At 43.3% G+C, this 13,514-nt stretch overlaps 1 protein-coding gene across 4 annotated transcripts in view; it reads left to right on the forward strand.

Moving 5' to 3' along the window:
* The first annotated feature begins 266 nt into the window (after window positions 1–266).
* Window positions 267–13,514, forward strand: part of SLC25A51 (solute carrier family 25 member 51) — a 43,556-nt gene continuing 30,308 nt past the window's right edge. Inside the window, exons 1-3 of one of the 4 annotated variants that reach the window (XM_024251847.3) lie at window positions 269–568; window positions 1,079–1,105; window positions 4,669–4,793. Coding sequence is in view for 1 of the 4 variants with exons in the window: in XM_063714141.1 (XP_063570211.1) it covers window positions 612–1,105; window positions 4,669–4,793 (619 nt within the window). In the remaining 3 variants the exon portion in view is untranslated. The other 3 variants (XM_002819598.5, XM_063714141.1, XM_054519688.2) reach the window with 3 other exon arrangements.

The raw sequence follows: 13,514 nt of genomic DNA on the forward strand, positions 1-13,514 counted from the left end.
CAAGCTGTCTGAGCTTCAAAAGAAAAAGTTTAAAAGTGATCCATATGTCCCAAAGCACGCACAAAGTGTTCTGTGAACTGCGGCATGGGTCGCTGATAAAAGGTCCCTCTGAAGGTTTGAAGATACCCAACAAGGCACCACAGAGGGCACTTTGGAGTTTTCCGCGAAGGCGCTCGCCCGGCAAAACCGACAATGCCCCTAAGACCGACAATGCCCAGACGCCCCCTCCAGGCAGCGCGCTAAAGAACGCGTTGGCTGTTTCTGGCACGCTGAGGCCACCGTACGGCATCAAGGGTGAAGCATGGTGGCTAGTTGAGCCCGCAGCCTGACAGGTGTGCTGGCGTGGCCCTCTACCTGCCCCGCCGCGGCGGCCTGCAGCCAGGAGAAGTAGGCTGGCGACATCTGGTGGGCTGCGGGCCGAGGGAAGGGAGGCGGGGCGGTGTCTCCCTCACGTGACCCCAACGGCGCCTAGTGCGTCGCGCTGCGCCCCAACCCCGGGGTCGGTCACGGTCTGCGCCTGCGCGGGCCCCGGCTCGCTAGCCGTCCTGCGGGACGCCGGCGGTGATGGGTGAGTGTGGGACGGGCGTGGGGAAGCATCGGGCTCTCTTCGCATGAGGTTGGAGGGAGGGGAAACGCGCCGAAGGGCCCGTTGGGGCAGCCTGCCGCCCTGGGGGCCCATCCCTGTCTTCTGCGCGCACCGGCTGCCCTGCCCCGGCCCCTGCGGGCCCCACCCAGGCTGCGCGCGCGGAATCAGTTCTGAGCCTCCTCGGCTCCCGGCTCCCCAGCCTGCCGCGGGTGTTCGTCAGGCTGCTGGGCGACCTTTCCCGCGAAGGCGCTGTCCCTTCATTCGGGCGCGCCCTGGGCTGGGGAGGCACCTCCCTGGTGCACAGGAACCGCAGGGGCGGGGAGGAGCCAGGAGCTGCCTGCGCCCGAGGGAGAGCGGGGATGGCATCGCGCAAGGGCCCCTGCGTCCCGGGAGACTGGGATTTCGGCCTCACCTCGGGACCCCTGACTGTGGAGTGTCAGAGACGGAAGAGGACTTAGTGATCTTGTCCAACCCCCTCCCCGCCTTTCACAGGTTGGGGAAATGGACGCCTGGAGAACGGTAAGTTCAGCTACATAGCCTGGCAATGCTTGTTCTGCGACACCATGTTGCATCGCGTTGTAGGAAGCTCACTTGTACAAGGATTTTCGGGGACGATGGTGGTGGTGGTGGTAGTCTCCATCCATTATTTAGTGTTCAGTTTAGCTAGATGGAGTATGTCAGCACCTCAGCTTTTTGCATAACCTTTGTTTTGCACCTCACAGCTCTACCTAGCTGATCTTAATTCCCACCTTCTGTTTCTCTCTACTTGTAATCTGTGAAACAGAAGCCCTTGAAATGTATAGTGACCTTGCCATTTTGAGCCGCCTCTGCCCGTGCTTTGAAAGGATTCCATAGGATCAAAAGGTGCTAGGACTCTTGAGGTCCCATAGTGGTTTAGAGCACAGGTTACCGCTTTGGAACTGGAATCACCCTTAGCGCATCTCAGGGGAAAATAAGCTAGGAGTTGACTCATCCGATCTCTCGTTTGGTAAATGAAAGCAAACTCAGATTAGTGGATTTTAAAATCAGATATTGCTTTGTCTTTATATTGGCGAGATAGTGTCATAACTAGGACTAGACCCAGGCTGATCTTGTTCTGAATGCTGACTCAGACCTGCTGACTAGTGGAAATTCACATCCTTTGAGAATTGGAGTCACCCTCTCCCCAGTTTTTGCAGAGACCTTTGTGCTCGGATCATATCTGTATCATGCTGATCCATGTAGGATGTAAATTACAATAAGGTTTTAGACTTTACACTGTTTCCTTAGTCACAGAAGCTTGACACTTGTAGTTGCTTGAAAATCAAGTTCATTAACTGCTCCCTTATGGTGAGATAGTTTTACGTAGCAAACAAGCATAAAGTTATGGTAAATAAATTTTGCAATAAATTGCAAAGAATTATCCACATTAATGAATAGAAATATAAAGATCAGTTTAGCAAAGAAATTTAACCATGTTCACAGTATAGGTAAACATGCAAAATTCTAAACTGCACATTATCCTTCTATTGCTAAATTAGGAACATGTTCACACCATCCTGGTGTGTAGGATTAAACTAGAGAAGAAGCTTTAAATCTGTAAAGTCCAGGAGGATTTCATAACATTTTTTCCCCCATCTAGGCCTATTTTTTAAATCTGAGAATCTCAATGTACAGTAATGTTCTTAAAATAGTTTGCTATGGTGGTCAATAAATGGTTAACTTCTGTTAGCTGTAGTTTTCTGCTTGTTTAATAACAGTCCCCATTCTCACACAGAGTCATAAATAAACTAACCTTTACTTGCAAAATTTCAGAAAGTAATACAAGTAACATTCCAGTAAAAGTGAACATGGACAAAATTTTTATTGTTGTTCAAGTATGCAAATAACTTGGCTCGTACTGTCAAGGAGCATATGTAAACAGCTTGTAGGTGGTGACTTTAGAATTTAAAATATTTTGTGTGCTCAGTATGTAAAAATAAAATGGTTTTGACATTCATAAATTGTCACAATATCATGTAATGTACATTAATCTAAATATTCTTGTTTTAACATTGTTTAATTCTGAAACTGAAGAAGTGCAAAGCATTACGTAGGTATCAAGAATTTCTAGACTAAGTTTTAGGACTTCAAATATTGATTAATCTTAGCTTGTAAGTGTACTAATAAGAGTTTTTAACTCATACCTATATCAGCTGAATCAGTAAAAAGCAAGGATGTAGTAGACTAATAATTATCAAACTCAATACCCTGACAAACTTCAGTGTCTAGAACATATCTTGAAGTTAATCATATTAAGCCCCAAAACTCTGTACATTAAGAAAGGGAGAGGAGAGAGGGAACAGATGATAATTCTGGAACCTTTTTTTTCCTGTTAATCTTATTTTTACTGTGAATAACAACACTAAACTGACTAACTGAAGATTTTGGGACACCTATAAGCAGAGTTAAGACAAAATGCCAACTCTCTTAAGTAGTAGTAAGAGTTTTGCTCAAAGAAAAGTACATAGCCTTAAACAGTCAAGTTATGAAACAAAGGATAAAAATAGTTGTCGCACTTAAGAATTACAAGAAAATAAGCCAGGCAAAGTGGCTCACGCCTGTAATCCCAGCACTTTGGGAGGCCAAGGCAGGCTGGATCACTTGAGCTCAGGAGTTCGAGACCAGCCTGGCCAACATAGTGAAACCCCGTCTCCACTAAAAATACAGAAATTAGCCGGGTATGGTGGCGCGCCTGTAATCCCAGCTACTCGAGAGACTGAGGCAGGAGAATCGCTTGAACCCGGGAGGTGGAGGTTGCGGTGAGCCAAGATTGTGCCACTGCACTCCAGCCTGGGCAACAGAGTGAGACTCTGTCTCAAAAAAAAAAAAAATTTTTTTTTAAACTAGGTGAGCACGGTGGCTGATGCCTGTAGTCCCCTTTGGGAGGCCAAGGCTGGCAGATGGCGTGAGCCCAAGGAGTTTGAGACCAGCCTGGGCAACGTAGAGAAACCCTGCCTCTACAAAACATACAAAAATTAGCTGGGCTTGGTGATGCGGGCCTGTGGTCCCAGGTACTCAGATGGCTGAGGCGAAAGGATTGCTTGAGCCCAGGAGGTCAAGGCTGCAGTGAGTGCAGTGAGCTGTGAGGTAGCCTCTGCACTTCAGCCCAGGCGACAGAGCAAAACTCTGTCTCAAAAAAACAAAACAAAACTGAGAAGTAGTAAAATTTGTAATTCACAAGCTGCTTCTTTGCTAGGAGTGGGAAGCTTATAAATTAGATAAACTGATAACCCTGCTCAAGAAAAAAGGGAACATAAGTATACAGGTTAGAAATAATGTTTTAAAACAGCAAGTGTTGGATGGGTGCAGTGGCTTGTAAATCCCAGCACTTTGGGAGGCCAAGGCAGGAGTTCAAGACCAGCCTGGGCAACATAGCGAGGCCCCCTCTCTACTAAAAAAATGTGTTTTTAAAAGTTAGCCAAGCATGGTGGCATGCACCTGTGGTCCTAGCTACTCAGGAGACTGAGGCCCTGGGGGTCCGGGCTGCAGTGAGCCATGATTGTACCACCATACTCCAGTCTGGGTGACAGAACAAGACCCTGTCATCATTTTTTTTTTTTCTGGATGTAGTCTTGCTCTGTTGCCCAGGCTGGAGTGCAGTGCTGCGATCTTGGTTTACTGCAACCTCTGCCTCCCAGGTTCAAGCGATTCTCCTGCCTCAGCCTCCCAGGTAGCTGGGACTACAGGTGCGTGCCACGACGCCCGGCTAAATTTTGGATTTTTCGTAGAGATGGGGTTTCACCGTGTTAGCCAGGGTGGTTAACACGAGGTCAGGTCTCTATCTCCTGACCTCATTCATGATTCGCCTGCCTCGGCCTCCCAAAGTGGTGGGATTACAGGTGTGAGCCACCACACCTGGCCAAGACCCGGTCTTTAAAAATAAAAATAGGCTGGGAGCAGTGGCTCATGCCTATCATCCCAACACTTTGGGAGGCCAGGGTGGGAGGGACACTTGAGCCCAGGAGTTTGAGACCACCGTGGACAACATAGTGAGACCCTGTCTCTACAAAAAAAAAAAAAAAGGCTATATAAATTAAACCAGAATTTTTTTTTTTTTTAAGGAAATCCAGTTATCAAAATCGACTCAAGAGGAGAGAACCTAACAGAATAATAACAATGGAAGAAATTGAGAACATTATCACAAAGCTATCATCCTGCCAAACTCCAGGCTCAGATGATGTCACAGGTGAATGCTATTAAACTTCAAGGAACAGATCATTTTGATAAGATTTAAATTGTTCTACAGTATGATGGGGGTGGGGGGCGGGGAATCACATATTCTTTTTACAAAGCCAGTGGAACATTGACACTGGCACTTGATGTGAAGATAGTATTAAAACTGAAAACTTATCTGAGTGCCAAGGCTTATGCCCATAATCCCAACAGTTTGGGAGGCTGAGGCAGGAGGATTGCTTGAGCCAAGGAGCTTCATACCAGCCTGGGCAACACAGAGTGACCCCGTCTCTACAAAAAAAGTGAAAAATTAGCCAGGCATGGTGGCGCATGTGTGTGGTCCCAGCTGGGAGAATTGCTTGAGTCTAGGAGCTTGAGGCTGCAGTGAGCCATGATTGTACCACTGCACTCCAGCCTGGGTGACAGAGTGAGACCCTGTCTTGTAAAAGAAGAGAAAAAATGACAACATGATCTGTTATGAACAGTAATATGAAATTTTAAAATAATTAGTAAATGGAAGTTAGCAGTATGATAAAAGAATATTTCACCACAGCCAAGTAGCATTTATCCACATATTGCAAGTGTGAGTAATCACCAAGAAATATGCTAACATAATACACCAAATGAATAAGTCAGAAAAGACAGAAAAGAATAATAAAATAGCTTGCCCTTGTTGAGTTCCTACTGTACACTAGACTGCTGTCCCGGGCACTTTACATGTTATTAGCTCAGTTAATTGAGCTAGTCTATGAGGTAGTTAATAGCCATGTTTTATAAAGAGAATAAGCTATAGAGTGACTTGTCAAAGGTCACACAGTACATGTGTGGTGGAGCTAGGATTTAAGTAGGTAATTATTAGGTTCTGGAGGCTGTACTCTTAAATATTACACTGGCTGTCTCCAGTGTTTGTATGATCATCGCAGGAGCTTTCTAAAAGCATTTGACCAAAGTTTAAGATAGACTCTTGAGTTATTGGTGGTGGGAAGATGTGGAGGTGATTGAACTTCAGTACAACAATAATAAATGTATATTTGCTTCCCATGTTTGAAAATTCTCTCAGTTTGACTTATCAGTTGATTAGAAAAATGAAATACTTTTTTATTTTATTTATTTATTTATTTTTGAGACAGAGTTTCGCTGTGTCACCCAGGCTGGAGTGCATGCCCGGCTAATTTTTTTTTTTTTTTTGAGATGGAGTTTCACTCTTGTTGCCCAGGCTGGAGTGCAATGGCATAATCTGAACTCGCTGCAACCTCCGCCTCCCAGGTTCAAGCAATTCTCCTGCCTCAGCCTCCCGAATAGCTAGGATTACAGGCATGTGTCACCACGCCTGGCTAATTTTGTATTTTTAGTAGAGACGGGGTTTCTCCATGTTGGTCAGGCTGGTCTCGAACTCCTGACCTCAGGTGATCCACCCATCTCAGCCTCCCAAAGTGCTGGGATTACAGGCGTGAGCCACCGCGCCCGGCCACCCCTGGCTAATTTTTGTATTTTTAGTACAGATAGGGTTTCGCCATGTTGGCGAGGTTGGTCTGGAACTTCTGACCTCAAGTGATCTGCCTGCTTCGGCCTCCCAGAGTGCTGGGATTACAGGTGTAAACTGCTGCGCCTGGCCTGGAATCCATTTTTAATGGGAAGCACAATTTCATAGTTAATAGTTGGGGGCAGGAGCTTAAGTTATAATTGCAGCTCTACTAATTCTTAGAATGAATATAGATTGAAGTCTTGGGGTTTTTGGCATGATTTGTGAGACGAAATTATGTGACAGCAGAAGGAAGGCCTCCTTCACTTCATGTTTACAGTAGAGTCCTACAGATGGGCAGGGGTAGACGATAAACAGGGAGGAGGGATACTTGAGTGGAATAAATCTCATATGACTCAGCTGATCAGTGAACGTTTTTGTGTCTTGATGATTTGTTTCCCTGTGTAAACTTGAAAACTGCTAGGACCTGGATTATGAACACTCAGATGACAAGAACTTCCTGTTTAAAACCAAAAGCCAACTTAATGATAATCCCTAGGAGAGTTCCCACAGGTGTCAAGAAAAATATAAGAACTGTAATTATATATATGTGTAATTATATATAGGGATTATAATTATAATTTATTATAATCCTTTGTTATAATTTAATTTTGTTCAGGAAGTATTTGTCAGTTCAATAAGAAGAAAGAATTACACATATTATAAAAGAGAAGGCAAAATTTTTTGCAAGTCATCTTTTACATGGTGGAAACTAAAACATTCACCTAAAAACTGAGACATAGTAAGAATTCAGTAAGTTAGTTGGTTCTAACCTTAATACCCAAGAATTGTTAGTTTTTTTCTTATGCAAACAAAAACTAGTTAGAAAACTGATGGAAGTAAATAGCCTGTGAATAATAATAATCAGGCAGGGCAAAGTGGCTCATGTCTGTAATCTCAGCACTTTGGGAGGCTGAGGCAGGAGGATCACTTGAGCCCAGAAGTTGAAGACCAGCCTGGGCAACATAGTGAAACCCCATCTCAAAAAGAAAAAAAATTAAAAAATTTAAAACAAAATACAATAGTAACCAAAAAGGTAAAATACATAGATGTAAGAAATAATATCTATGTGAAGAAAATTTTAATGCTTTAAGGTTTGCAAAAAGTTGTAAGTAAATAGGAAGATACCAAGTTCTTGTAAAGTTAAGATTCAATTTTGAAAAGATGATCAGTATTTAAGATTAAGATAGACTTGTCATGTCCTGTCTGTCATTCCCTCTGGACAGTTAGTTAATGACCTCCTGCTGTACGGGGCCTTGATACCTTCTATGATTGCACTTATCTCCCTATAGTCTAATTATTTGCATGTCTTATCTCCCCTGACATAGGTACCTGACATACATACGCTCTTTAATTTTCACTCTTTCCATCTAAATACCACTAAAAATTCAAAGTTAATACTGTTCTGAACCTTAAATACTTATTTACTGAGACAGAGCTTTGCACTTGTTGCCCAGGCTGGAGTGCAGTGGTGCAATCTCGGCTCACTGCAACCTCTGCCTCCTGGGTTCAAGTGATTCTCCTGCCTCAGCCTTCAGAGTAACTGGGACAACAGGTGCACACCACCACTCCTGGCTAATTTTTGTATTTTTAGTAGAGATGGGGTTTCGCCATGTTGGCCAGACTGGTCTCGAACTCCTGACTTCAAGTGATCCACCCACCTCAGCCTCCCACAGTACTGGGATTACAGGCGTGAGCCACTGTGCCCGGCCACCCAGCCTATTTTAAATATATATGCCTCATTCTGTGGATACATCTTCTACCATAAAACACCAACAGGATTTTGGGGAAGAGTACACCGAAATTTACCTGAGAAAAGTGAGAGGGCCAGAAAAACTGTAAGAATTCTCTTTGGAGGTGGAAGCCCTACTAGATGATGAACTATATTTTGATGCTGCAATAGGTTAAAACAGGTTAGTACTAGAGAAGAAATACTAGGCTCTTTGTGGAAAAGAATGGAGTGCAGAAATAAACGCAAATGCCCATGGGTATTTAGATTATGCTGCAACTGATGGAAACAAAGTTCAGTCATCAGTGATGTTGGCAGTCTCTTATCTTTGCCTCACTTCTTATACTGATATTCCAGAGATATTACAGTATATGTGATAATTCACCATAAAAATTATGGAAGGGCCTGTAATCCGAGCACTTTGGGAGGCCGAGGCAGGCAGGTCACTTGAGGCCAGGAGTTTGAGACCAGCCTGGCCAATGTGGCAAAACCTTGTCTTTACTAAAAATATAAAAATTAGCAGGGCATGGCGGCACACACCTATCATCCCAGCTACTTGGGAGGCTGAGGCAGGAGAATCACTTGAACCAGGAAGGCAGAGGTTGCAGTGAGCCAAGATCATGCCTCTGTACTCTATCCTAGGTGATAGAGTGAGACTCTCTCAAAAAAAAAAAAAAAAAAAAAAAGTTGTGGAAGGAAGCCTGGATTACTTGTCTATAATTTTGGAGTAACAAAGATCTTCTTAGGAGAACATGAAATCTAGAAGTTGAGATATATTTAATATTCAAATTAAGAACTTCAGTGTATAAAAATGATATAGACATGGAAAAATTATTTGCCACAATTTGACTAAAATAGATTCATTTTCTTCATATCCAGAAGATATTTTACAAATCAATAAGACAACCAAAGTGCCAGCAGAAAAATGGGCAACATATATGAAAATGTATAGTAAAGAAGTGGTCAATAGAAATGAAAGATGGGGAATCATATTCAAAAATTTTAATTTTAATTGTAATCCCAGCACTTTGGGAAGCTGAGGCATTAGGATCGCTTGAGGCTAGGGGTTGGAGACCAGCTTGGCTAACATAACAAGACCCCTTCTCTACAAGAAAAAATTAAAAAAAAAAAAAAAGGCCGAATGTGGTGGTGGATGCCTGTAGTTCCAGCTACTCAGGAGGCTGAGGCAGGAGGGTCATTTGAACCTAGGAGTTCGAGGTTACAGTAAACCATGATTGTGCCACTGCATCGTAGCCTGGGCAACAGAATGAGACCTTGTCTCAAAAAAAAAAGTTTTTAATGGCGAAACAATTCACATGGTATAGGTACAAGGTTGCCCATTGCTGCATTGTTTAAAGGCGAAATAGTAAAAAAACTATACCCAAAGGAATAGTTCTACTATAAGGACACATGCACAGCCATGTTCACTGCAGCACTATTCACAGTAGCAAAGACATGGAATCAGCCTGAATACCCATCAGTAGTACACGGGATAAAGAAGACATGGTACACATATTCCATGGAATACTATGCAGGCATAAAAAGAACAAGATCGTGCCCTTTGCCGGAACATGGATGGAGCTGGAAGCCATTATTCTTAGCATACTAACTCAGGAACAGAAAACCAAATACCACATGTTCTCACTTATAAGTGGGAGCTAGATGATGAGAACACATGGACACAGAGGGGAACAGCACGCACTGGGGCCTATAGGAGGGTGGAGGGTGGGAGGAAGGAGAGGATCAGGAAAAATAACTAATGGGTATTAGGCTTAATACCTGGGTGGCAAAATAACCTGTACAACAAACCCCATGGCACAAGTTTACATAACAGACCTGCACATGTACCTCTGAACTTAAAATACAATTTTTTTTTAAAAGGCCAGGCCAGTGGCTCATGCCTGTAATCCCTGCACTTTGGGAGGCCAAGGTGCATGGATCGCTTGAGCCCAGGAGTTCAAGACCGGTCTGGCCAACATGTTGATACCCCGTCTCTACTAAAAATACAAAAATTAGCCGGGCACGGTGGCGGGCACCTGTAATCCCAGCTACTCGGGAGGCTGAGGCAAGGAGAATCACTTGAACCCAGGAGGTGAAGGTTGCAGTGAGCCAAGATCGCACCACTGCATTCCAGCCTGGGCAACAAAGCAAGACTGCCTCAAAAAAAAAAAAGTTAAAAAAAAAAGGTGGGTGGGGGCAGGTTTAATTAGACCTTTCCTCTAGACACTGTCTGGAAGGTCTTGGAATTAAAAACGTATATCTTTTGTATACCCACTCACACACTTGGCAAGCTGAATTGTCCACAGACTTTTCCAAACCTTACTAATACAAAACAAAACCATAAAAAAAACAGCAACCATAAATAGGAGATAGAATAAATTGTATACAGTGCAGTCATTTCATAGAGTACTGTGCAACCATTCTAAACACTGAGGTATCTCCGTGCTGATATTAGATTCCAAAATGCATTGTTACATACCTCACTCTTTTCACTTAGTAGTGTGTGTGCTTCTTTTTAAAATGATGAGTAGGTTGAAGAGGGCAGGGAATCGGGGTGGGTGAGCATGAACAGAGTCAGGCTGATTGGTGCAGGGTCCCTTGCATTAGTTCAGGTGAGAAGAGACCCGAGTAGGCCAGTGAGCCTGGAGGAGAGGCTCTCTGTGTGTTTAATTGATTTCCAGCTTTTTTTCTCTATTCATGTAGGTAATACACATTTCTTTTGTGAATTTTTATTTAAATGATTTTGTTGTTGTTGTTACTGGATCTATAAACAGCCCAACTCCAAGGAATCTGGCATCTCTCAATGGAGCATACAGGTGACTTCATAATCTAACTGCATTAGTAACCGCCAAAATTGGAAGTAATTTGTCTCTGTTTAAAAGGCAGTGAAACAAATTTTCAGAGCAGGTTTCTTCAACTGAACAAAATATTTTGGACCTTAGAGGTGGTATGGCTCTCCTGATCAGGGAGGGACAGTGCAAGGTTTGAGCTCTGACACTGCCCAGGTCTCTGGATACAACCAAGTGACTTTCTTTGAGCGGGGAGAAGTTTCCTGACTCCTTGTGTTACCTTCCTTAGGGTAGACTTTGGGCCTGCAGTGACATTAGTCCTAACTTGCTCTTAGTTAAGAAGGGTTCATCTTTTCTAATAGGAACACGACAGCAAAGCAGCTCAAACTCCAAAGAGGCGTTAGGCCATAGATTGTACAGATGTCTACATTTTCTTAATAATAGTCTATGTTCTTAGAAAAGGACATACAGATCTTAGTGTAACATACTTGAGTGAAATAGTTTCTTTCATTTGCTTCACAAGAGAAAGCAAAAAAATTTGGACGGGCACAGTGGCTTACACCTGTAATCCCGGCACCTTGAGAGGCTGAGGCGGTTGGATCACTTCAGCCCAGAAGCTCAAGACCAGCCTGGGCAACATGGTGAAACCTCATCTCTTCAAAAAGATACAAAAATTGGGCCAGGCGCTGTGGCCCACACCTGTAATCCTGGCACTTTGGGAGGCCGAGGCGGGCGGATCACCTGAGGTCAGAAGTTCAAGACCAGCCTGGCCAACACAGCAAAAATCTCTCTACTAAAAATACAAAAACTAGCTGGGCATGGTGGTGTGCACCTGTAATCCCAGCTACTTGGGAGGCTGAGGCAGTAAAATCACTTGAACCCAGGAGGCAGAGATTGCAGTGAGCTGAGATCGTGCTACTACACTGCAGCCTGGGCAACAGAGTGAGACTCCATCTCAAAGAAAAAAAAAAATTAACCAGGTGTGGTGGCACGTGCCTGTAGTCCCAGGTACTCAGAGGGCTGAGGTGGGAGGATTGCTTGACCCCAGGAGGTTGAGGCTGCAGGTGAGCCAAGATTGCACCACTGCATTCCAGCCTGGGCAACAGTGAGACACTGTCTCAAAAAAAAGAAAAAAAAAATATATATATATATATAATGTAGTATTGTATATATATAATGTAGTATTGTTCAGAGGGTCTTGGGATTTTCCTGAGGGTCCTAACCTGCTTCTCTGTCCTCATCAGCTACCCATCCTTCTCCACCTACGTTGTGCCCCTGCAGGGCATACACAAGTAACCTCCAAGAAGGCGATGCCACTGCTCCTTTAGCCCAACACCTATGCCTTAGCCTGTGCTGCTCCATTGGCTAAAATGTGCTTCACCCTTATGTGCATAGTGACAGTTATTCAGCTTTCAGAGCCGAGCCCACGGGTCATATCCTGCCTGTCATTCTCTCCAGACAGCTGATTAATGACCTCCTGCTGTACGGGGTTTTGATACCTTCCATGATTTCATTTATCTCCCTGTTGTCTAATTATTTGCATGTCTTATCTCCCCTGACATAGGTACCTGACATACATATGCTATTTAATTTTTACTTTGCATCTAAATACCATTAAAAATTCAAAATTAATCCTACACTGAACGTTAAACATTTCTTTATTTTTAATAACTGTATGTCTCATCCTGTGGTTACATCTTCACTTACGCATTGTGTCCTTTACTGTTGAGCATTTGTATTCATTATTTGCTGTTAAAAGCCTGGCTGTGACTATCTTATGGCTGAATCTTTGTGTACATGTTGTGTGAATTATTTTTTAATCTATAGTCTTAGAAGGAAAATTATGGTTGTGTGTGTGTTCCATATTCATTACACATCGGTGGCTCTGGCAGATATACGCCCCTTAGAAACTAATGCTTTCTGATTCTTTCTGTGCCTCAGCTCTACGCTTTCTACTTTGAGAGTGATCATGGTTCTCTTTAACATCTTTTGTCCTGAGTGTTGAGCAGTTCACCACAGCATGTGTGTAGTATGAGGAGGGAAAATAAATGTAAGGAACTTGGCAATTTTTTGTTCCAAGTGAAAGACCTAGATGGTTTTTTGTTGTTTTTATTATTTCCCATTGAAACCCTTAAATATGGTTTGGATTGTGTCCACCTCTTGGCTATTGTGAATAGTACTTCTGTGAACGTGGGTGTACAAGGTCTTTGAGACTGCGCTTTCAATTATTTTGGTTATATCCCCAGAAGTAGGATTGTTGGATCATATTTTTTTTTTTTTTTTAGCAGGGTATTACTCTGTCACCCACGCTGGAATGCAGTGACATGAACACAGCTCACTGCAGCCTGAACTTCCTGGGCTCAAGAGGTCCTTCTACCTCCACCTTCCCAGTAGCTGGTGCATGCCATCATGCCCAACAAATTTATTTTGATTTTTGTAGAGGCAGAGTCTCACCATGTTGCCCAGGCTGGATACAAATTTGTGGCCTCATGCAATCCTCCCGCCTTGGTCTTCCAAAGTGCTGGGATGACAGGCATAAGCCACCATGCCTGGCCAGTCTCTTACTGTTAAGGAATTAAAATCCAATTAAAAAATATTTAGCCTCATATACACACACACATACACATATGTGTATATATACTTGTATATATTTCTAATATATAGAAGTTTCTATATATTTCTATTATATCTAAG

The sequence above is a fragment of the Pongo abelii genome, chromosome 13 (assembly GCF_028885655.2).
Source record: "Pongo abelii isolate AG06213 chromosome 13, NHGRI_mPonAbe1-v2.0_pri, whole genome shotgun sequence".
NCBI lineage: Eukaryota > Metazoa > Chordata > Mammalia > Primates > Hominidae > Pongo > Pongo abelii.